The following is a 24,045-nucleotide window of genomic DNA, read 5'->3' as shown; positions in this document are numbered from 1 at the left end:
AGTTTAATAATATTATTAATAATAGCTATATATTATTGCATTGGTTCTACATCTTAGATATACACACTGTAAATTCCCTCATTTTCCTCTTCATAACAATCCCATGTGGATTCTGTAAATGGGGAATCTGAATTTCAGAAGACAGGCTCAGAAGACCACACAGTTAGTAAGTAGCAACAGTGGATTTCCAGCTCAGGTTGGCTGGCTTCAGAGCTCCTGCTACTTTCCCCCAAGTCATTCTTCCCTTCCAAATATGTAAAAGTTTTAAGCGGTACATAACAGCTTTATATTTATACAGCTTTAATTGTGATCACAATTCTGTTTGGTCAATGCAAAACTTTAAAAAATGTGTACTAAGATCTTTTCCACTGATTGAAAATTATTACAAGATAAGCAAAGGATATGCTATCTGTGTGTGTGCATGTGTGCACACGTATGTGTATGTGTGCGTGTGTGCGTGTGTGTGTGTGTGTGCTGGAAAATTACATTTTAGGAGCAAACCGTACGTGTCTTCTGCACAACACAGATGTTAACTCACAGGTGTTACATACAACAAAAATGTTGATACTTCAAACCCCTTTCCTTCCATGGTGTAGTGGGATACTAAATGCTGTTTAATATCTAAACTTCATAAGCTTTTGAAACATTTCAAAAGCTATAGGCTGTGACCTATGACGTGTGAGAAAAATCATTAAATTGTGAGTTTGGGTGGAGTGCCTCAATTTGATGTAAAATTATAAGCCATGAATTGTCTGCCAAACGTAGATGAAAGCTTCACTCTCTCGTTAGCTTAACTCCATACAATTTGTATACTGTCTTGGTAGAGATTAGAAATAGGTGTAGAGGTTTTCTCTCATGTAGTATAATATGATAGATATCATGATAATTTTTATCTTTTAGACTTCAGTAAAAGTTATCTTCCTGGTGTAATTCTTTTAGTATATGTTCAAGTTATCCTCTAAAATATTATGGATGCACAGATAATAATTGTGCTTAAGTTCTTGAGTTTCTATATCAAATATATAATTGCATTTAAGACTTTCAAAAAAGTCTTTTAGAAGTTTCCTGTATAGCAATTCTTAAGACTTTATAGAATGTTTTATACCATATGTGGGACTAAAGGAAGGCTTCATGGGTAGCTGGTTAGAATCTGTTACATATGCAAATATAGTTATGTATATCTTTCTACATTTACCTCCCCATGAACTGTTGTAATAGTGATATTATTCAGATATTTCCCACAAAATGTCTGACAAAAACACAGGTTACACATCCCCAAATATTAAATTTTAATAAACAGCTGCGGTGAGGTTATACCCCAAATAGCTACTTTTAATTATTTGTGGATTTATATTTAGCAGCCTTTATTCCTACCTTGATTGTAAGCTACTTTAGGATAGGTATTATGTTGAGTTGGTTCATTTGATAGCACATGACACAACATGTTAGCCGTGTACATATATAGCACACCACACCTACACATAGAGTATACGCCGTAGACACTTGGTTCAAAGATGGATTATAGCATAAATGGGTATGTAAATGACACTTTATTATTGAGCGTCTCACAGTTCAACAATATTGTCAGTTCCTAATATGCCCTTCTCTTTAGACAGATTCTGGACTTGAGTATCATTCAAACCTTCCTTTGTCCAAGAAATATAGCTCTAGAATCAGTGTCTCTGACTTCAACCTCTTCCTCCATCTCTCAGAATAGTGTTTATGACCTAAATGGAGACCTCATCTTTTCCTTTCTTATTCATAATCTTTTAGACTCTTGCAACCTTTCGGGCTTCACTGGTCTCTGCCACCAGCCACCTTTGCTTACATATTCTTTACGGCATAGGCCAGCGGTTCTTAACATTTTATCATCAAAAATCCTTCTCAGTTATCATTTGATCCCTGTACTCAGATCTCATGTTTCAGACTTTTTCCAAGTAAATTTCATTGTAGTTTTTCCCAACTGAAAATACATATAAGTAGTAAGTAGTAGTAATAATGAGTAGGAGAAAGAGGATAATATGACGTGTACATTTTGAGATCCATCAGCACAAGTTTTTCATTTTCATATTATGCTTGAACGTATTTACATCAGACTTATTCTTTATTATTTAGGGAAATTATCAAATCACACAAGTAGTTGACTTAATCACAGAGAACTGATTACCTATCTATCTATTTAATAGAAAGCAAGTGTTCCCTAGTCAGTGTGAGCAGAATGCAGTTTGTGAAAAGAATTTAAATAGTGTTCCATAAATGTAAGTTTTAAATTCTTACACTTCTTCCAGTTGGGAAAATCCCTTTACAAAAATAACCACAAATTGACTTTAATGCAGATGAGTCACCCTGAGACTGTTTTCCTTCTTGCTGGTAAATAAAGAAATAAAGAATATGTATATAAAGAAATAGATCACAGACCATTTGACTCCACCAACAGCAATCAGAAGGAAGCTAACTGCTGTGTGGTGCCTGGGCCAGAACCCCAGGTTGGTTGGGATTTTATGATTGGTTTTATTTTATTACTTTAATATTTATTATTTTTATAGTTTTTTCCTACTATGAAATTAAGGCAAAAGCAATTTGTAAATTAGTTGCCATTAATTTTCTGATATGGTTATTTCTGATGTTAAAAAATAACTAGGTGATTTACTTCTCAAACCTTCTATGTGAGGAAAATTATTAGTAGACAATATTTCCAAGCAAACAAATAAGTGCACAGTATTTAAGAGAGTATATTTATTAATTTAGTAAATAGCCCTGACCTGATTTTTTTTTAACCCAGCTAATAGTGTTTGCTAAACATTTTGTATGCTCTAACATCAAAGCAGAATGTGACTCCTACCTACCTAAACTCTCTAAATCCATATAAATGGCTGTTAGAATTCTCTCAAGGAGAAGAAATACCCACACGCACACACACATCCTGACTCTAGTTTATTGGATTGCCAGTTTCAGATAAGTTTCATCAAATTTTTAAATAAAAACTTTCAGAGAAAACAAAAATCCATACATTGATCCCGCGGGACTCGTAAGCTGTCACCTCAACAGTTCCACTGGAAAATAATTAAACCTTAAGCTTAATTTTATTTGTACACTAATCAAAAATAACACACAGATATTTTTAGGGATTCATTAATTTTCAGTGTAAAATAGTAGTTTGTTAGTTACTGTGTAAATTCTAAATTCCTTAGGTTTTAGGTTGAGTTCTGTTTTCAGAATGAGATTTTCCTACAGTTTAAAGATTTATTTATTTATTTGAGAGACAGAGCTGGGAGTGGGAGGGACAGAGGAAGAAGGAGAGAGAAACCCAAGCAGACTCTGTGTGCAGCGTGGAGCCCGACTAGGAGCTCCATCTCAGAACCCCAAGATCATGACCAGAGTGGAAACCAAGAGTCAGATGCTTAAACGTTTGTGCCACGCAGGTGCCCCCCCCCCCTTTTAAGACTGAGTGATTGATTGATTGATTGATTTTAGAGAGAGGAAATTTTCCTACAGTTAAAAAAACCTTCTAAAACCTGATTCTATCAATCTATCATTGTCAATTGCTGAGGTCCTGGGATGCAGCGTTAAGGTCCTTCCTTAATAATGGCTAGAACTTGCAACTGATTATTGAGTGCCCACAATATGCAGGCACTGTGCCAAATGATTTACTTAATTTAACTATTTCACTTTAATTCTGTGTTAAAGATGAGAAAAAGCGATGGTTAGTGATTGAATAAGCAAGTGGCAGAGACTGTGCTCTTAACATCTGTGCATTTGGCATCTTGGGTAATAAAGGTTCTGTGTGAATTTTAGCTTCCATAGCCATGTTCAGTATCACAATTAAATGGTGGTGTTTCTCAAATCTTTGTTCTTATGAAAAGGCCATGCAAGATGTAAAGGATATTTAGGGAGTTCTGACAATGCATTTATGTCTGTTTCTATAACTGACACTGGAGGCCAGAAAATTGTATGACAGTATGGGACCTTCAGTGAGCCCCTCAGTCACTCTGAGTCTTATTTTTCTCATCTATAAATAAAGCAGGTTTACAAATAGATGATTTGTAAGGACTGTTCAGATTCTAAAATTCATGCATATTCAGTCAAGATGTTCCGGATTTATTAATTAAATAATAGATTTAATAGAAAAATTAAATTAGTATTAACTCTAATGTGCTTTGGTGTATTATAGAAACATAATGCTCTCTTCTGAAATCTATTGACACTTACCACATCTCTGAAAGGATAGCTTAGGGAAATGGCAAAAAAAATTTCTTTAACGATTACATATGCACCATTTTGCTGTTTTGTCTGGATAATTCTCTGAAGTTGTTAGAGACACTTATTCTGCAGTTATATATTTGGATAAATTAGCATTGACAAAAACACTTTTTGAGCAATTTTTATCATCAGACAAGTATTGGCCATAGTGTAAAGAGGATATTACTTACACATAAGAAATTCACCTTGACTTCTCGACCAGTCTGGTCACTCCTAGAGAGAGTTGTGTAACTTAGTGTTACTGATGTCTTGTCTCAAGTATTACCTGTGTGCAGTGGGGCTCAACTGGGAGAGATTTTCCCCTTAGGAGAATTTGGCAATATTTGGAAACATTTTTGAATGCCATAACTGGGACAGGATTGCCAGGATTTAGCCAATATAAATACATCATGCCCACTTCAATTTGAATTTCTGATCAACTTTTGTTGGTTTTAATATAAGTATGTTCCATGATATATTTGGGATATACTTATACTAAAAGTATTTATTCTTTTTCTTGACTTTTGTTGTTGTTATGTCTCTGGATTTTAAATCGAACTGGAGTCCTATATAGTATTTGGCAATGCTAAAGTGGGCTTGACGGTTGCTACAGGTATCTAGTGAGTACAAACCTGAATGCTCCTAAATATCCTACGATGCCCCGGCCAGCCGTCACCACCATTTTGTCTTGAATATGTTCATATTTCATGGACTATAAATGTAACAAGAATTATCCAGTCCAGCATATCAATCAATAGTGCTAAGGGTGGTAATTACAATCTGTGTGCCGTCTATTCCTTCACTTGTATAATATTTAGTCTCCTCATTTTTTAGAAGATTTTATTTATTTACTTCAGAAAGAGAGCATGCGTGCACCTGTGCAAACAGCAAACAGTGGGGTGTGGGTGGAGGGGGGAGGGGTGGAGGGGGGAGGAGTGGAGGGGGGAGAGAGAGAGAGAGAGAGAGAGAGAGAAAATCTTAAGTAAGCTCCGCCCAGCATCGGAGCCCTATGCGGGCGTCCATGTCAGGACCCTGAGATCATGACCTGAGCTGAAATCAAGAGTCAGATACTTAACTGACTGAGGCGCCCAGAGCCCCCAGTCTCCTCAGTTTTAAATTTTATAGTAGTGACACTGATTTGGTGCTTTTCTACCTGAACATGTTTACAGATATCATTATAGATATAAAATGTAAGTAATGTTCCTTGTCCCCATCTGTTATTAATTGATGTGTGTAAGTGCTTTGAAAAGTTAATATAAAGCAATATTGCTGTGATGCTTTCTCTTTTTTTAAGCTGAAGGTTATTTAAATTTTGATAACAGAACAGAACCCCTTAGGATTATCACTGGAATCCTAATCCACAACCAGAGCATGAAAATCAAAATTCCAACAGAGGTTCAGAACTAGGTGCTTAATATTGGAAATATGAAGATGAATAAGGCACGTTTTTAAATTTTAAATTAACTGGAATCTAGAGTTCAGAGAAGTAAAGTAGACATGGAGATGAATAACAAGCTCAATAATTTATTATAAGAGTTATCGCTTAAAAAAAAGAGTTACTACTATAAAAATATGTTAGAGTCACTATGGTGACTGTCTTGACAAAAAAGGCTCAGAACCACGGTATGAATGCAAGCCCTCACAGTCTTAGAAGATGCAGACTTGTCTTCCAGAATAAAAACAAAACAAAAGAAAAAACCTTTATGGAAGTTCTCCTGTTGCATGTCCAAGGAATTTACCAAGCTGCTAGCAGAACCGACGCTGAATTTTTGGATGCTTCACTGCAAAAACTGTATGGTGTTTTCCGAAGTCATAAGAGATAAAAATCCTTTTTCCCCTTTTGACAGCTGTACATTAGAAATGTCTCAATTCTTCTGGCACTGTCAAGTTACTTATTGTCCCTAATTTCTGAAAAGAGTTTCTTTCCCTCCTTATACTCTCAAGGATACAGTAACACCATGTAACTCCAAGCCATTTCCTGACATAAGAGCTGAATAGGAGGCGAATGGGAGGGGGGTTTGCCTATGGAAGTTTGCATCCTCTTCATGCCCTTGTCTATTGCTTCTGCATATATTGGGATGTAAACGTGAATGCCAGGATTATCTTTATATTTGCCCCCAACTACTGAATAGATGAGAACAGAAGTATGCATCAAACATTTATATCCTTGTTGAGGAAACAAAGGATCCGTATAGTGAATGTGGTAAGCATTGGAAGAAGGAAACAAAGATCATTTGATGAGATCTCAGAGGAAGGGTACATTCTTTAAGCTAATAGGATCAGGAAAATGGAATGGAATGCTGTATGTCAAAAGCTCTTCACAAGGGGTTCCATTGGAGGTGCAAATGGTAATTGTTGTGAAGTCCTTGGCTAGCGGGTACAATTCAAACATGTAGCGTGTCTTCTTTTGATAGACAGATGGTCATGATATTTCTGTAGTTTATGTTTTCTCTCTGTGATATAGCAAGAGGCAAAGAGTCAATTCTGGGCATCTGTAACAGTTTCTAATCCTAGAAGTATGTAGAAAGATTGAAGAAGTTTACATTTACCCAGAAAACATATGCTGGTTTTGTTTTTGGTTAAATACTTTGAACTTGGTAATGAGAACTAAAACTCTGCTAAATTTGACTCAAGTAAGTTGCATTGTATTCCCATTTTGTGCGTCTTTGCCTCTTTTTAAATTTTTAACAAAAATACTGTTTTATTAAATATATTTGGAATTGCACAATATTAATTTCATCAAAATATGTTAGCTCTTTGTGTATTTTACTTTGTAATTTTGGCACAAAGGAAGAACTATTAGGTTGACATCCTCTCACCATCAGAAAGAACTACGTAGTAAATAAAAAACAAGAAAGGCAAGGTAATGAAATTAAAATCAATTGTTAATGTGTCATTCTTTAAAAACAAAGGGACTCCACTAAGAAGAGGCTGTAAGGTAAAAATGGATTCATATATTGATGGGCAGAAAAAGTAGGGAATTGAAATGAATTATTGACTAATAATCAAAGAGGCAATGAGCAAGGAAGCTCCGTAGAATGATTTTTGCATGTTGAACACGACTATTACCATTACTGTTACTATTACTAAACTAAAAAATGGTCTTTGAAATTTGTGTTTGCTTTCTCTTTGCTAGTAAAGAGAAACTATTATTATAGCTATATGTTTTTCACATCAAAGGTGTAAGAAATAGTGGATGTTTTCAGCACTAATTCCTATTCTAGATTGAGTATAGTGGGTTTCAATCCCATTTTTCCTGTAACATCTCAATATATAATGGACTTATTCATTAGTAATAGTAGCTCACTATGACTATGGTTCTCAAATCTGGAGAGTGGATCGTGGATCGTGGATCAGCAAGAGGATTTAAGAACCCCTGGGGGAAGGTTGTTTATTCTGGAAAAAAAAAAAAACAAACAACAACAACAAGTCTGGAGAGGCTGAAATTCTTACTCATTAAGAAGCTGGAGAAGCAAGTTGGATAAATTTCCCATAAGGTAGGCTATTTCCCACTTAAATGTGAAAATACTAGCGTCAGTAGGATTATTCCATAAATTTCCCTGCCTCCTTCCACAATCCTATGTCCACGTAAAGATAATTATTAGCTTCCTATGCCAACTATTTGTGCAGCTTTGTTAATAATAAAAGAATATCTATCATTTTGAATAGATTACAAAACATTGATATGAGAAGTTGCAAAGGACGAAAATAGACAATGGCTTAGTATTCATTCTTCTGTCAGAATAAGGAATAAATATTCATTGTAGTCTAAGCTATAGAGACATTCCTTTACATTTTGATATTTTACAGACATAGGTAAATTATGTTCTTCATTTAAACAAGTTAATAAGCTTACCCAGGGTAGCCAAAAAATATACTCAATCATACTTTAATATTTCTCTTTTGCTAAAAAGCATTCTATGCCACTAGTGAACAGACCAAGCCCTTACATTACTTGTCTTCAATAAAACATTATTATCTTTTGGCATCCTCTTGCACTAGGGGAAATAAAAAGTCACATGTGGAGAAGTTCTAAATGCTAGACAGAAATGATCCTCAGAGGACAATTTTTATCCTCCACGGAAGTATTGCAGACTTCTTCCATTAACATAGTCCCAGGGAGCAAAAGGTTAGGGAACTGGGACTGCCAACTCTACCTGAACACATAAGTCAACATTTCCTCCAAGCGGCGAGGGAGTGTGAGAGTGCACCCACATGTGCGTTAAAGTATCTGAGACGAGAAACAACAATTGTAATATTTTACATTAGAATACACTGTACAGATGGTGACATTTTGTTTGTGGTTGTAGGGAAGAAAGTAAGGCAGTTTCCAGACTCCCCCCTCAACACCTACCATTTGGCATAGGATATGGGAGGTTGAAGAAAACGGGGATTTTTGCCTCAGTTGAAACAGCTGGAAAACAGGTGGTAGCTGGTGTGCAATTTGCCAAAAGCCTTGTCCAAGTCTCCCACCCATTTTCCACCAAAGAAAAACTAGTCAGGTGATAGCAGTGGAGGCCTTAGGGTCAGCAAATGATGGGCTTCAGGACATGTTGGGGAAAGAAAAAAGAAAAAAAAATCCAAGTTATAGGAAATACAAGTCCAGAAATGTAGTTCCAAGGAACATGTTTTCAATAGGAAAGAAAAAGTGGGAGCAACATAGGTGAAAACCACAACAGAATCACAGATACACAGATGAAAGTGTATACAGAGTTAATTGACGGTGCTACCTCGATTGGGTTGGCTTTCTCGCTCTTAGGTGATGAATTCAGGAGGCACACACCCACTCTTTGTCAAGTTAAGTGCAGTTTAATCTTTCCATGTGCAATTATGGCAAGTGTAAGTGTACACGGTTCACATTGTTTTAGTCGCTGGATTTTACTCTGTGAGCTACTTTGGTTTGGAATTCAGGCATTCAGTAAATTGCTTTTGGATTTAAATGTTGAATTATAGCCAGAGTTTTGTTTAAATTCAGTCACTGGATATATAAACCTCCTGTTGTATATTTCTAGTTACAATGGGCATGTATATAGATCCACTCCAAGTGACCGTTCTTACAAGTATTGGCCCAAGTTTTGTGTGCTTGTGTATTTGTGTGTGTATGTATTATTGATTTCGAAGTACTTTTGAATACTGAAAAAGTTAAAGTATTCAAAAAATAAATATAAAGTAATAGGCTTTCCTCAATGTGAATTTGTTCATTCATGCTTATATAAGCGACTGTGTTAACCATGAATCATTCAAATTGAATTGCTCATGAGAAAAAATGCTCTGGCTTTGCTGTCAGTTTCCAGAGTTGTTTTACAGAAAGGAAAAGGGTACTGTCCCCATATAAAGAATAATCATCTGCAGATTTCAGACTGAGCATGGCTCCAAACTGGCAAAAATACTTTTGATTCACATGAGAATATAGATCCTGTGAGAGGCACTTATCTGAGTATTCTAGGCTGTGAGTGAGTTTGCAGTCTGCCAGGACAGCCAATGGAAACATTAAATTAAAAGAAAAAAATCAATCATCAAGAAGATTTGCTCACACAGAATAGCTAAGTGCTGTAAAGATGTAGAGGTTGGCAAATCTGTAGCTGAAAAAAATAAGTGGGTGATGACGGCAGGTTCCACGTTGAGTCAGGGAAGTTGGCATTGTGTGAGCACAGCTTGCCTGAGAGCTCACACAGCATCTATTACAGATCTTATCTTGTCCTAGTGGCTTCGTGTATGGGAAAGCCCGTGTGGGACGTATCACAAACCACTTATGCCCTGAATCAAGCCCGCCTGCTCTGCCAAGGTGGGGAGCCAGTCAGCACAGGGCTGAGTGACCGGCCTGGCAACGCGGTCAGTGAAATCTGAGGAATTGGCGACTGTGCCGCTGCAGCAGTGAATCCTCCCGTGATCCCTCAGATGAAAAGTAATGGCCAGGGTACCAAAAGGTTGATACAGACTTTCTGTAGCTGCTGCTGGACCTACACAACTTTACATCCAGCCAACGGAGACCTAGTAAGAGCACGAAACTGTTTACATTAGAGTGCCTTGTCTAGTAGATTCCCATTATGCAGGCCCTCTTGACTTCAGTTAGACTTTCCCCGCCAGACAGAAAAGAACACTAATTTTTATATATATATATGTAAATATATATAATATATACATATATAATAATATATATGTAAATATATATTAATATATATTAAATACTAATATATCTATATGTATTACTTAACGTATTTAAGCATCATTGGATGAAGAAACATGTTGCCCAAAAAGGTCTTTCCTAAGTATACCATATTACATTTATCAATTTAAAAAAATTAAAATGTCGTTCTTCCTAACCTTTTTTTTAAGAGATGGGGAGAGGCAGAGGAAGAGAAAGAGAGATAGTCTCAAGCAGGCTCCATGCCCAGTGTGGAGGCCAATGTGGGGCTTGATCTCACAACCCTGAGGTCACGACCTGAGCTGGAATCAAGAGTCAGACGCTTAACCGACTGAGCCACCCAGGTGTCCCACACTTTGTTTTGATTAACCGTCATTTTCCCTATCTTGCTTCTCTCATTTGGGCTCATAGAAGACTTCATTGTACTCCCACTTGCTAAAGACATCACAGTTTGTGTGCACATGCTGAAAAATAGAGAATTGAAGTAATTGTTAAGAGAGCAGAAACACACCACTTACCTTGATCATGGTGCTATTTCCCTGAAGATAAGTTCGACATGAATTACTGGACCTGATATGATTACCTGTTATTGGTTTATGTGGAATTTTTTTCCATTATAGGCACACATTTGTTCTTCAGTATATTAAGAATGTCTTCTAACCTACATCTCAGGGGTATGATAAGGATACATGAAATACTATATGTTAATTTTGTCTTAAATGCATAGGAGGAGGGGTGCCTGGGTGGCTCAGTGGGGCGCCTGGGTGGCTCAGTCGTTAAGCCTCTGCCTTCGGCTCAGGGAGTGATCCCAGGGTCCTGGGATCGAGCCCCACATCGGGCTCCATGCTCTTCTGGGAGCCCGCTTCTTCCTCTCCCACTCCCCCTGCCTGTGCTCCCTCTCTCACTGGCTGTCTCTCTATCTCTGTCAAATAAATAAATAAAATCTTTAAAAAAAATGCATAGGAAGAAAGATGGAACAATGTGCTCCAAATTATTATTACTTCTAAATGGCATTATAAGATCTGATATTTGGATAGCTTTTGTTAGGTGTTGTTCATCTTTTTTTTTTTTTAAGATGTATTTACTTATTTTAGAGAAAGAGAGAGAATGTGCACACAACTTAAACAACTTATTAAATACAATTTTATATTTAAAATTGTTTTCCAGAGATGGTTCATTTATCTTTTTATCATATGAAGAGCGTTTATGTTTTTTGCTCATATTTTGAAAGAGTAGCAGACACTTTGCCAGTTAGGCTGTGAGTCATGTGAGAGCAGATTGAAAAAATAAGATGTGTATCTTACCTTGTTGTGAGATCAGTCTTACTGTCTTTGCTCTCTATTTTTCCCATGTCTAACACAGTATCTGAAAAAGTAATTACTCAGTATATGCTCCTAGTATGAATGATGTGATTGAATGCATTTGAATGAATGAAGTAAATCTAATTCTCTCTTACTTTTTTTCTTCTTTTTTCCAGACTCCCAGGAAGGAAATTACAAGTCAGAAGTCAATAGCAAACCCAGGAAGGAAAGGACAGCTTTTACCAAAGAGCAAATCAGAGAACTTGAAGCAGAATTTGCCCATCATAATTATCTGACCAGACTGAGGCGATATGAGATAGCAGTGAATCTGGATCTCACTGAAAGACAGGTAAAGTTGGACATTGTGGTGGTATGGTATTTTTAATTGCGTCGAGTCAAGAATCTTCTCTTGCCATTTTTGAAATATCTAGATCTGTGGTTTTTACATACCATTTGGAAGACAGGTGTTCCATTCCATGATGAAGTTTTGGCCCAGCAAAATGACAAAATTAAGGATAAGATAGCAGTGTTTTAAGGGAAACCACATTTATTCAGTTTAAGGAATCATTCTTTATTCTGTAATTGTGTTCTTCCTAAATATTTTGGCTTAAGATATTATTTCTTGTATATAATGATGACATATAGTGAGCAATTTTGTTTGCTTGTATTTTAAAATCTCCTTATTTTGATATAATAGACAGCTGGCAGCCCCATGTTAGTTTCCTCTTGCTCAGGACAGGGTTTGCTGTGTTACTGTAACACATTAACCCCCAAACCTCAATGACATGACAAAAAAGTTCACTATTTGCTCACTCCCCATATTAACTTTACAAGTCCAGCATTACAAACGATCACTCGCTCATGGACCCAGTCTAACACTCTCTGGCATCTCGACATGTGGTGTCCTTGGTAACCACAGGAGGTAAGAAAGAGTTGGAGGTTCATGCATTGACCTTTAAATGTTTTCACCTGGAAATGACCCATGTCACTTCCATTTATACTCTAAGGTCCGGAAATCATCAGTGGTGCCACTTAAGTTCAAGGGGGCTGGAAAATGATGGGGGCAAGGGCACATAGATCATTGGTAAATATTTCCCAATTATTTTTGATCAAAAATTTAATATTCTGACATTGACTCATTTAGAGAACACTTTGAAATTATTAATGATCTGTGGACCCCAGTTGATAAACCTAAGAAATGCTTTGTAATTAATTACATTTTAGGTCCTTTCTTGTATTTTATTTGCTCTGATAGTGCTCCCAGCGCATTCTTTTTATGGATTCTGATTTGCCCTGGGAGAATCTAGCCTACTGATGGTTAACAGTTGCTAATCTTTAGAAAAACATTCCTGAAAGGCAAATCCAAACATCTTTATGGACAGTGCAGTTATGATTGGCACTCCGAGGGCTAGAGTCTCATTTCCTCTTTCACTGTATGCACCTCCTCCAGGGATCCCATTGGAACCAAAGAAATACCAACAGGGTGTGGACAAATGAATACTATCTTAGGAGAGCAAGTTATTTTATCCAATTTCTTAAATCATCTGCTTTTCTTCTGTTAATTTCTGAATTTCAGCTTTTGGGAGGATATTTCTGGGTAGTGAGAATATATTGAGAAACACTTTTATGTGGTTTTATTTATTAGCAGTTTATTTTTATTAAATATTATGACTAGTGCCTAACTTGTGAAGCACAACATTTTCCTTCCCTTGAACTTCACATACAAAGTTCCCTCCATAAGTGTACAACATTTGGCATGCTGGAAAGGAGAATCCAAAATCTACATTATCTGTTTTATTTTCATTTTTTTTTTTAAACTGGGAGCAGATAAAAAAAAGAAGGGAGGGGAGGCATTACACATTAATATCCTTATACATAGACAGTGAACTCTAGGAAATGCAATCATGTTTTATATAATACATAAAGGAAACAAACTAGGATTTGCTTCCAAGCTACAGAAATAATGGGATGCAGTACTACACTCTTAGTCAAGAGAAAAGTGAAGTTTCTGTGCTTGCTAGTCTGGGGATAGCTTTGGTTGGTTACCTGTGATTATCTGATTATAAGGCAGAGGTTTTACTTTTGGTTTAGAATAATTTCTTTTTAGAAGAAATTCTATAAATTTGGTCTGGGAATTTTTTAGGTATTTTGGATATGTCTTTTTCTTCCTGAGTTGCCACTGATAGAAAAGAATGATATGCGATTTTAAGCAAAATTATAAACACACACACACAGAATTTTAATCTTTGTTTTTTAAAGGTCCCTTTTCAGATTTGTATCAGTTAGCCTTTGCTATGTAACAAACTATTCAAAAATCTTAGTGGTTTCAACCTATAACCAACATTCAATTTGCTCACAATTTTGTTGGTCAGGGATTTTGACCGGGCTCAATTGGAGAGTTACATGGCTGGCCTTACCTAAATCCCTCATAGAGCTGTAGTCACCTGGTGGGTTTGAGGAGCTGGTTGGTCTCGATAACCTCAGCTGAGACGCTTGTCTGTGTTGTGTGTGGTTTCATCTTCTTCTAATAAGCTCCCTGGGACTTTTCAAATGGGAGTAGGAGCATTGCCAGAAGTAGAAGAAAAACTCCAACGTACAAGGACTTTCAGAGACTCTCCTTACCTCATATTTACTAATGCCTCATTGTCTAAAGCAAGTCATATGACCAGGCACAGTGTCAGTGTAGAAGGGGACCATCTAAAGGAATGGATACATGGAAGGAAGGCAACATTTGTTGGAGGCAGTTACTGAAACAATCTAACTGTAGCATCATAGGGGAAAAACAAACAAACAAATCTTGAGATGTAATTCGATTTTCAAAGAATTGAAATTTTGTACTGTGCAGAAGATTTTTTTGTCCTATAAATCTTTATTTCTAATTTTGCAAGTTAATACAAAAAGGAGATGCATGCATGTGCAAATTCTCAATCAAAATTAAGTTTTTAGAGGGCCACTATGTGTTAGTAAGAAAAAAATAGAATTATTATGATAAAAATTTGAACAAAATGACTCGATTTTCCAATTGGAATTGTGTATTCTTAGGCAAGTAACAATCTCCCTAGGGCACAAAATGGAAATTAAAACTACCTTCTCTTTCTTCTACTCAGGTTTATATATCATAATGGATATGAAAGAATTTCTAGCATAAAATATAAAATGCAATTGTCAACCAGAGGGGGGAGATGTCTTTGCCATTCAAGGCATATTTTGTAACACAAATATTTGTTGTGCTAGATGCTAGAAATAAAATCTTGCTAAAATAAGCTAGTAAGTTTCTGCTAGAACATGGAAGAGGCAAAGATTGAACAAGTACTAACAATTATGATGAGTGTTGAATATCACAGGAGAGGAATGACAGGGTGATATGGGAGAATGTTCCTGATTATGCCAGATTTCATTTTATTCTTAGACTTCTTTGTACACGCAGTATCTTAAATTGAGAATCTGAAGGTTTTATTTATGTTTTCTGGGATGAATTTTACTATGCTAAATTTATCAGAAAAATATTGTATGCTGTCAGTCATCAATTTTACTATTCTTAAAGGTCTGAAAGCATATTCCTCCACGATGCCAGAGCTGTTGTCCCAGTGAGATATTTTCAGTTTACTTTCTCAAGCTTGGGCTTTTAAAGCTATAAATGTAGAGTTATAAACTGAACCCATTTCATTCATCTTCTTTTAATTGTGACACAGCAATTCCATTACTTTGATTTTACATTAATGCTATACCTGCTTATCTATGTAATCTATATCCTAACCCTATATATTCTTAAATAACACCCCTTTTATAGGATTTCCAGATGTAAAATATTCTAAATTATAGACATGTACTTTTTTCATTTCCATTCTGCAAGATTTATCTTTCCATACTTTAAAATAACCTGAGAATTATATCTAACTCCATTTTGTACAGTGTTTTCCTTAACTTTAGTAGAATTTTCTATGTCCTTAAATATTTTTTCTTGACTTTATAAAAGCTTTTCAAGACTCAAATGCAAAGGCAGAACTCATGTGGATAATGTAAAGAGAGAAAAATAAATATTAAATAATCCATAACAATTTATGACAGAATTCTTTACAGAAATAACTTTCTCCTAAATGAAAACTTAATTTATAATCAGAAGTAGTCTTTAGATGTACTTTCATCTAGGAATTTTATATAATTGCCTATGAAATATGCCTATGTATAACTGATATGTTTTTTGTACATACCCCTACTTTGTTTATATCACTAATCAACATACTTGCTACATTTTATTATAGGCCATGCACATGTCATTATAAAGACTTACTATAAAAGGAACAGATTTGCTATGATGATTAGGCTTCCTTTAAGGAAAAAAGTAAGATTAAATCCTTAAATATCACTCAGGACCTGAATTTTCAAATCCCTACCTGAAGAATAGTTCTGCAATTTTACGAAGAAGTCAGATTCTTAATGCTTGTGTCTCCCATAATGCAATGCCTTTACAGGTCAGGGAAGTCTATAATCCCCTTTGAACTCCATCTGGTCAAAGAAGAAGAAGAAGAAAAAGAAAAAGAAGAAAAAGAAGAAGAAAAAGAGGCTCAGTCTGCAAAGTAATTCCACATTAGCACATAGGTATTAAAGAAAATTATTTTATGTAAAATAAGAATGGAGATACTAGAATACAGTTGAGCTTCAAATATTCTTAATTATATAATGCTGTTGTGTGGAAGTTACCACTCTAGTGTCTCCCAGCTTCCAACTTAGAGTTTCCATTTTACAATATATTCTTATATCCCCTTCTTGATCAACAGCTAATAAGCCTCAATTGGCTGAGCCACTTGGAATATTTTGAAGAGCCAGTCAGTCTAAAGACCCTCCTGTCCCAACGTATTTTTACACTTGACATGCTTATTCTGGCCTTTTCATCCATCTAGACACATTTGGAGAAAGCTGCTGCCAATTTTTTAATATTTCACAGTGGGAAGAAGAGAGAAGGCAGCTGCATGAAACTATAACAGGAGTGACAAAATGGACATTTTTATACAGTTAAAGCTGCCAAAAAATAGAAAATGGGAGATCCTTTCGTTTCACAAAGCTAATCAAAGGTGCAATGTTGCAGATTTGTAAACTAGCAAGGATTACTGGAATAAGCAGACCTAATTCATGATACCTCTGGCAAGATAAATGGAAAATCCCACCTACTTGGATCGTATCCCATTAGTGGAAATGAGAGGGATTATGCTTTGTTTGTTACTCCTAAATCATTAAATGGCTCAATGCCAAGTATTTTCAAAATAGGCATCCATTTTTTGGATCACTATGAAGGAGAATTTTCTATGTGCCAAATAAGCACTGGTTTTGTCTTTTGCTTATCAATTTACATAATCCCTGTCCTTTGAAAGTTTATTTTCTGTAAATTCATATGAATACTTTTAGTTATTTAGCTAATAAATTATTCTCCATGACCAGACATATTGTCTGTTTAAGGTAATTCAAGACTACCTGTGTAGCCAATGATGTTAGAATATTTCCTCATTTCTTTAGAGTAGTATTTAACAGTCACCTGAAGTAACAATAAGATATTTCTTTGCTTAAATCATGTGTGTCTGCTATTTTAAAAGATTAAACATGAGGGGTTCCTGGGTGGCTTAGTCTGTTGGGCATTGACTCTTGATTTTGGCAAAGGTCATGATCTCAGGGTAGTGGGTTAGAGCCCCTCCTGGCCTAGGACTCTGTGTTCTTGAGATTCTCTCCCTCTCTCTCCCCCTCCACCCCTTCTCCTGCTTGCTCTTTTTTTCTCTCAAATAAATGAATAGAATCTTAAGAAAAAGAAAAAGAAAAGATTAAACATGAGTTGACCTCTACTAGAAAAATGGTGGTTAGCATAAAGTGGAGGAGTTGATGGTAGAATATGATGGAATCTTCAGTTGTAATGGAAAGCAGTATTGCCTGAGTGCTGCTGTTTTTTTTTTGTTTGTTTGTTTGTTTGTTTGTTTGTTTGTTTTAAGAAATGCATGTGGACAATGTACAATCTTTACTTTTTAAAAAAGATTTGTTTGAGAGAGAGAGAGAGTGTGAGCTGGGGGAGGGGCAGAGGGAGAGGAAGAGAGCGAAGCAGGGATGGATCTCACTGATCAGGGAGCCCGACACAGGGATGGATCCCACAACGTTGAGATCACCATCCCAGCCAAAATCAAGAGTCTAAGCCTAAATCAACTGAGCCTCCCAGGCGCCCTGGGACAAGGTACAATCTAAAGGGCAGATTCAGAACTATCTTCCATACTACCAAACAAAGGCGATGAAGTAAGAAGAGTAAGGCAAGACAATCAATTATGAAGCAAGATCTATAAAGAAAAGTCCAATGATTTAACCCTGTTCTAAGTCAATTTTTAGAAACATTATCTGCATAAAGTAGAAAGCTGAGAAATAAGCAGGTGATCTCTAATAATTTACGAACATAAATATCCAAACATGCAATAATGTAGAAAAAAATCTTAGAAAAATAAGGCCCTACCCTATTGAAACAGCCTTGAGAATATATAACAAATCAATTTTTTAAATGTTTGATGGATAGAGATAGCAATATACAGATATGTATCATATACATACATATATACATATACACATATGTATATATACATATGTATATACACATATATACATATACACAGACATATATATCAATGTATGTGTATGTATACCTATAGATATATATCTATATGTTGCTAGCTTTATCTATATATGTACACACACACCTATAAAATGAGCTTTTATTTTAGAAATTTTGTTAAAATTTGCTGTACAGATTCTTGCTATGAGCATTCATCAAACTGATATAATAAAAGGATAAGGATAATTCTTTTTAATCTCAGAATTGCCACATTTTATTTCCCGATTTCTTCAATAAGGAAATAAGTATATTAATTTATATTTAACCAGTAGATCAACAATAACATTCTGAAACATAACATGCATTGCCTCACAGGATCACCATCTTATTTTTTTTTTTTTTTTAAGATTTTATTTATTTATTTGTCAGAGAGAGAACACAAGCAGCGGGAGTGGTAGGCAGAGGGAGAGGCAGGCTCCCCGCTGAGCAGGGAGCCCTATGCGGGACTCAATCCCAGGGTCCTGGGATCATGACCTGAGCTGAAGGCAGATGCTTAACTGACAGCCACCCAGGTTGTCCCTGGGATCACCGTTTTAAAGTATAATGCTAAAGAAAGAAATTTCTACTATGAAAGATTATTCCTTTTCCACACTGTCCTTGCATACATGGGAAATTTTTTTTTTTTTGTCATTTAAAGGAATTCTAAAACTAAGAAACTTCTAGAAATTTTGAGGAGCTAGTTTTGTGTTGGACATCTTCAGTTCTAAAGAGATGTCCTATTATTTACATAAGTCTATACAGCAGTATATGCATATGGTCTATGACATCTAAAATAATAAATACAGACCTAAGAGAACAATTTGTAGAGAATCTGGCTGTAAAAGACTTTCTACCGATTGGTTGTTAGAGTCTCATCACTCCACATGAAAACCTCAGACATGTGTTAAATTTGGAATAAATTTTTATCTTTAAATCTCTTTATCATTTCTCATTTTTAATGCTGGGCAGATTTTTTTAAAAAAGATTTTATTTATTTTATTTGAGAGAGCGAGTGAGAGAGAGAGAGAAAGAGCCCAAGTGGGGGCAGGGACACAGGGAGAGGGAGAAGCAGACTGCCCGCTGAGCAGGGAGCCCAATGTGGGGCTCGATCGCCGGACCCTGGGATCTTGAGCTGAGCTGAAGGCAGACACTTAACTGACTGAGCCACCCAGGTGCGCCCTGGACAGTTTTGTTGATTGTGTTTTTTTTTTTTTAATTTTTGAACTTTCTCCAGATATTTAGGTTATTGACTATTTTTTGTAGTCAGTGCATTTGAATATGATAGTAATATTACTATTACACTTTCTTAAAATAATCTTAAGGAGGTCGAAGGAAGTGATCCCTAAATCTAATAAATGAAATGATGAGTGTAAATATAATAATGAACCTAAGCCTGTCTAGAAATAATCAGAATATTAATTTCATTAGATTGAACCATAGGGAGTTGCCTTTTATTCTACTGTTCTCATAAAAATAGTGTATTCCTGTGTTTCAAACACATATTTATATTTGGTGTATTTCACTTAATTACATCATGACTAGAAGAGTCTGTTAGTCAAAATGTTATATACTGACTGTGATATGCTGCTAACTCTTGTTAAATATCATCCCAGAGATTAGGCAAAACGTTGAGAACAAAGACCATCATTCTAGTTGATTTCAAGGGTGTGAACAAAATAAGTACGGGTAGTGGCTCAGAATACACAAATTCTATGCATTAAAGATTTGCTAGTCAGGAATTTTTTAACACAATAAAGGATAAAGTTTCCTAATTTAGTTTTGGTATTTCCACACAAATTGACTGAAGTCATATGTTTCTACTATGCTTAGGTAACCAGTGTTTCACTTAAAATAACTGAAAGGTATACCTATTTTTTAATTGTGTAAGAAATAGGATTAGGAATAGTGAATTTTCACTATAAATTAATATTATTGAAATAGGCCATTTGAGTTGAATTTCCTCAACTATGACAGAAAGAGGTATTGTTGTTAGTATCTATTACTACTGGGACATTTCTAAAAGGTCAATTAAAAGGAATCACTTCTCTGAGAATTTTGCCCATCATGTGAATAACTACTTTGATTGCATTTTTGGAAAGGGGAAATGTGCTATTGGCTTGTAATAATACCCATAACATACAATTTATTATGGGGAATTTCATCTGTTCCCTCAAAAAAGTTTTTTTTTTGAATATATAATTTGCCTGCTGCTCCCAATAGCTAATGTGTATTCACTTTGTGTAAAATTATGCAAAATAGTAAATATTTTATGACTGCATTGGTGAGCCTAGAATTCTAAATAGAAAAAAGAAAGAGGCTTTAAAACTGAAAATTATAGAGGCGAGAAAATGATTCATTGGTCATAAACATTGTGATAAACTAGAGGATAATCATGAAAAGCAGCCTTCTAAACAAGAATTCAGGCCTTAGTCATGTAATATGTCCTAACACCTTCATCCTCCTACACACACACACTGTACCTCCCAACCCCAAGTTGCAAGGCTATAGAAACAGCACAGTCAACTGGTTGCTCTCGTGCACTTCTTGGAAATAGCCGAAGGATTCCTTCTCTTAATCAGATATAAATCTATTCAGGCAGGAAGAGTATTTCTTTTCCGCATATTTCTTCCTTACCTTATGGAGCATTCTTGGTTCTCATTCTTCAGTTCACTTGCTGACTTTGCCACTGAATTACTTGGGTAAGTCTTTCTAGGGTCTGTTTACCTTGGCTTACTAGATCAGCTGCCGTGACCAAATTTAATCACATGGCATGTGATTCAATTGGAAAATTGTGCTTATAAAATTATTGTTCGCATGTTTTCACGTGGTAAAGATGTGAATAAATATTTGTTAGATAATGTCTACAGTATTTCAAGCGCCCAGATACAAATGAAAACAAAGTATTAAATCTACAAATTCCAGATGTTTAGAAACCTCTAGATATGTCACTGAAATATTCAGTTTTCGTCCAGATGTTTGGCGTTACGATTGTTTCTTCAAAAGACAGACATTTATGGTGTTATATAAATATGGGTTACGGCCTTATGTGGTCCAACATCCTATCAATCTATTTGCCTCTGGCCATCTTAGGAAATTGTGCGCCAGTCGCAGATGCATATTTCATTTGTGTTCTCCTGTGATATATTGTGAACACTAAAAGGACAGGTATTATGGACTTTTATATAGAAGGCTGTAATGTGGGGCACCTGGGTGGCACAGCGGTTAAGCGTCTGCCTTTGGCTCAGGGCGTGATCCCGGCGTTACGGGATCGAGCCCCGCGTCAGGCTCCTCCGCTATGAGCCTGCTTCTTCCTCTCCCACTCCCCCTGCTTGTGTTCCCTCTCTCGCTGGCTGTCTCTACCTCTGTCAAATAAATAAATAAAAAATCTTAAAAAAAAAAAAAAGGCTGTAATGTGAATGACTGAATAAATTAAATAAAAAGGTAAAACGAATGTTTAGCAAATGGCAGCAGTGATTCTCACAGGGTAAAATATGATTTCTAAATTCTGAAATATATCATCCAAACAAATTAATCAAAACAAAAATTTCTTGGCTGCTTTCTTCAGTAAAAGCCATCAAGATGTGAATAAATGATTTTCTGTTTATTTAAACAGTAGTTTGACCATCCAGGAAATGTAAATACCACGGGATAACAAGTGAGACTTCTTCATAATAAGCAAATGTTCTGAAAAATAAGGTGTATAACTGAGCACTTTAGATATTTGCTACTATAATATGGCAGGCTATTATGTATTTGTTACTTTTGAAATATGAATATTTTTTGAAAGCTATCTGTATGCATAGATACTAGGAGTCTATAAGGTTTGATTCATATTCCTTTGATTTCACGAATAATAGTATTTTTTCATAAGTCAAATTTTTGGGATAAAGAATTTATATTTATCTGAGTTGTTAATGATACTATGTAACAAAACAAAATGCACTTTATATGGGATCTTGCCTTAGATCCAAACTTTAAAAAGAAAATATTTGAAAAAACAAAAACAAAAACCTCATTTATCTAGCACTTTCCAGAGAAATTGTACACTGGAAGATAAAATTGGCTTTAGGACCCCCAAAATAATGAAAGTTCACAAAATTTATACATTATGCTCCAAGATGGACAGATTTCTTTTAATTATATGCAAAATGTTTGATGACCCAATTTCCTAGAACCTGCGGTATTGCTCTAAGTTGCTAGGACAAAAATTTCTGATGCCACCAATACCAAGAGCATGAGATTCCCAGAGGAAAGAAATAATTTGCTATAATAATTATGTGGCAGTAAAGCCATGTGAAACAGGGACTGTAGGGGTAGAGTTCTTTACTATATCACGGACCATTGGGAGAATCTCTTAATAGTGAATTAGCAATGATACCAACTAGAACAGCAAACAGTTTAAGAATATTCTGTAAAATATGAAGCTAATCTTTATATCAAAGCTTTTATATATAGTCAGTAAACTGTTACTTAGTCATGTTTCTTTTCCTAACTCTGAATGTCTTGAGGGCAGAGACTTTATCTTATTTATTTGTACATTCCTTGCTCTAACCCCTCCCATTTTTGATGGAACACAGTAACTGTTGCTAGATATTCACTAATATCAACTATATGAATGAATAAGTGGAGCTTGAAAGTCACCAAGGAAATGTGAGATTAATTTTACTCTGTCTCGTTTATAAATGCAGATTATTATATAAAATGCATGTGTAAACTTTAATCAAAATAAATAGCATATTTAGTTTTAAAAAATGAAGTGTCAGGCATTTCAATGATTATACTTTAGCTAACTTACAAACAAAACAAAGCAAAAGCTGTTTTTTTTCAATTCAACCAACGACGCTGGATTATAAAATGATACTAAATTAAACTATAGCTTATTTGTTTATAAAACTTTGGTATTAATATTCTAGTGGAAATATTGATTTATAATCTGGGATTACTTTTATAGATTTGTTTTTAATACTGTGATGCTAGTAGAAAAACATATGCTTTTCCCAAAAATCTTTCTCATTTCAATTCACCTCAATATTTTATAGTATATTTGAAAATAAATCTGGACACAGACTTTTGATATTTTGCATTCTTCCTTTCCAGTTTTTTAAGAGGGACCTATCATGTATTTGTTGCTGTTTTTTATTCTGATAATTTCATGGAGTTCTAGTATCAAATATATAATTTAATCTCTAAAGAAAAATAGTATATAATTACTGAATGATTATTAAGTGCTTTCACATACATGCATGTATGTGTCTTTATGTATTCATATATCCATACATGTATGTATGCATATGTAGCTACCTTTGAAAACTATGAAAGTCTTTTATCCGTTTTAAAAAAAAGTGAAGTGACAAATTTTCACATGGTAACAGAAAACAACACAAAATAGCCTATATGCCTTCTAAAATCAATACCATATTCTTACATTTATCTCATTTAGAATTGCACATAACAGGTTTTATACTGTTATTATAGAATTACTGTACCCCTTCTCCCAGAAGAGGAAATAAGTGTAGATTTTAAAAGAAATCTATTCCTCCTATTTTCTGCCAAGATTATTTTGACTGAATGTTTTAGCTCTTGGTGACAATGATGATGATGTGATTCTTCCATCTGGAATTGTCCATGGAGAAAATGTCCCTATGGAGAATCTTGAAAGGCTCATTATTCCAATATTACAAATATGAAAATTGGGGTAGAGAGAAGTATAATTTTCTCAAATTCACACAGAAACTTAGAAGTGA

General features: G+C 35.2%; 1 protein-coding gene across 1 annotated transcript in view; it reads left to right on the top strand.

Annotated features, from left to right (window-relative positions):
* The window catches only part of MEOX2 (mesenchyme homeobox 2), a 71,860-nt gene that overhangs the window by 43,076 nt on the left and 4,739 nt on the right, over positions 1 to 24,045 (top strand). The window contains exon 2 of the mRNA XM_026506838.4: positions 11,862 to 12,034. Within this exon, the coding sequence (XP_026362623.1) occupies positions 11,862 to 12,034 (173 nt within the window). The remainder of the gene's footprint in view (positions 1 to 11,861; positions 12,035 to 24,045) is intronic.

The sequence above is a fragment of the Ursus arctos genome, unplaced genomic scaffold (genome assembly GCF_023065955.2).
Source record: "Ursus arctos isolate Adak ecotype North America unplaced genomic scaffold, UrsArc2.0 scaffold_3, whole genome shotgun sequence".
NCBI classification, from domain to species: domain Eukaryota; kingdom Metazoa; phylum Chordata; class Mammalia; order Carnivora; family Ursidae; genus Ursus; species Ursus arctos.
Note: the sequence above shows the minus strand (reverse complement) of the source record. Positions and strands in the feature narration are given on the sequence as shown.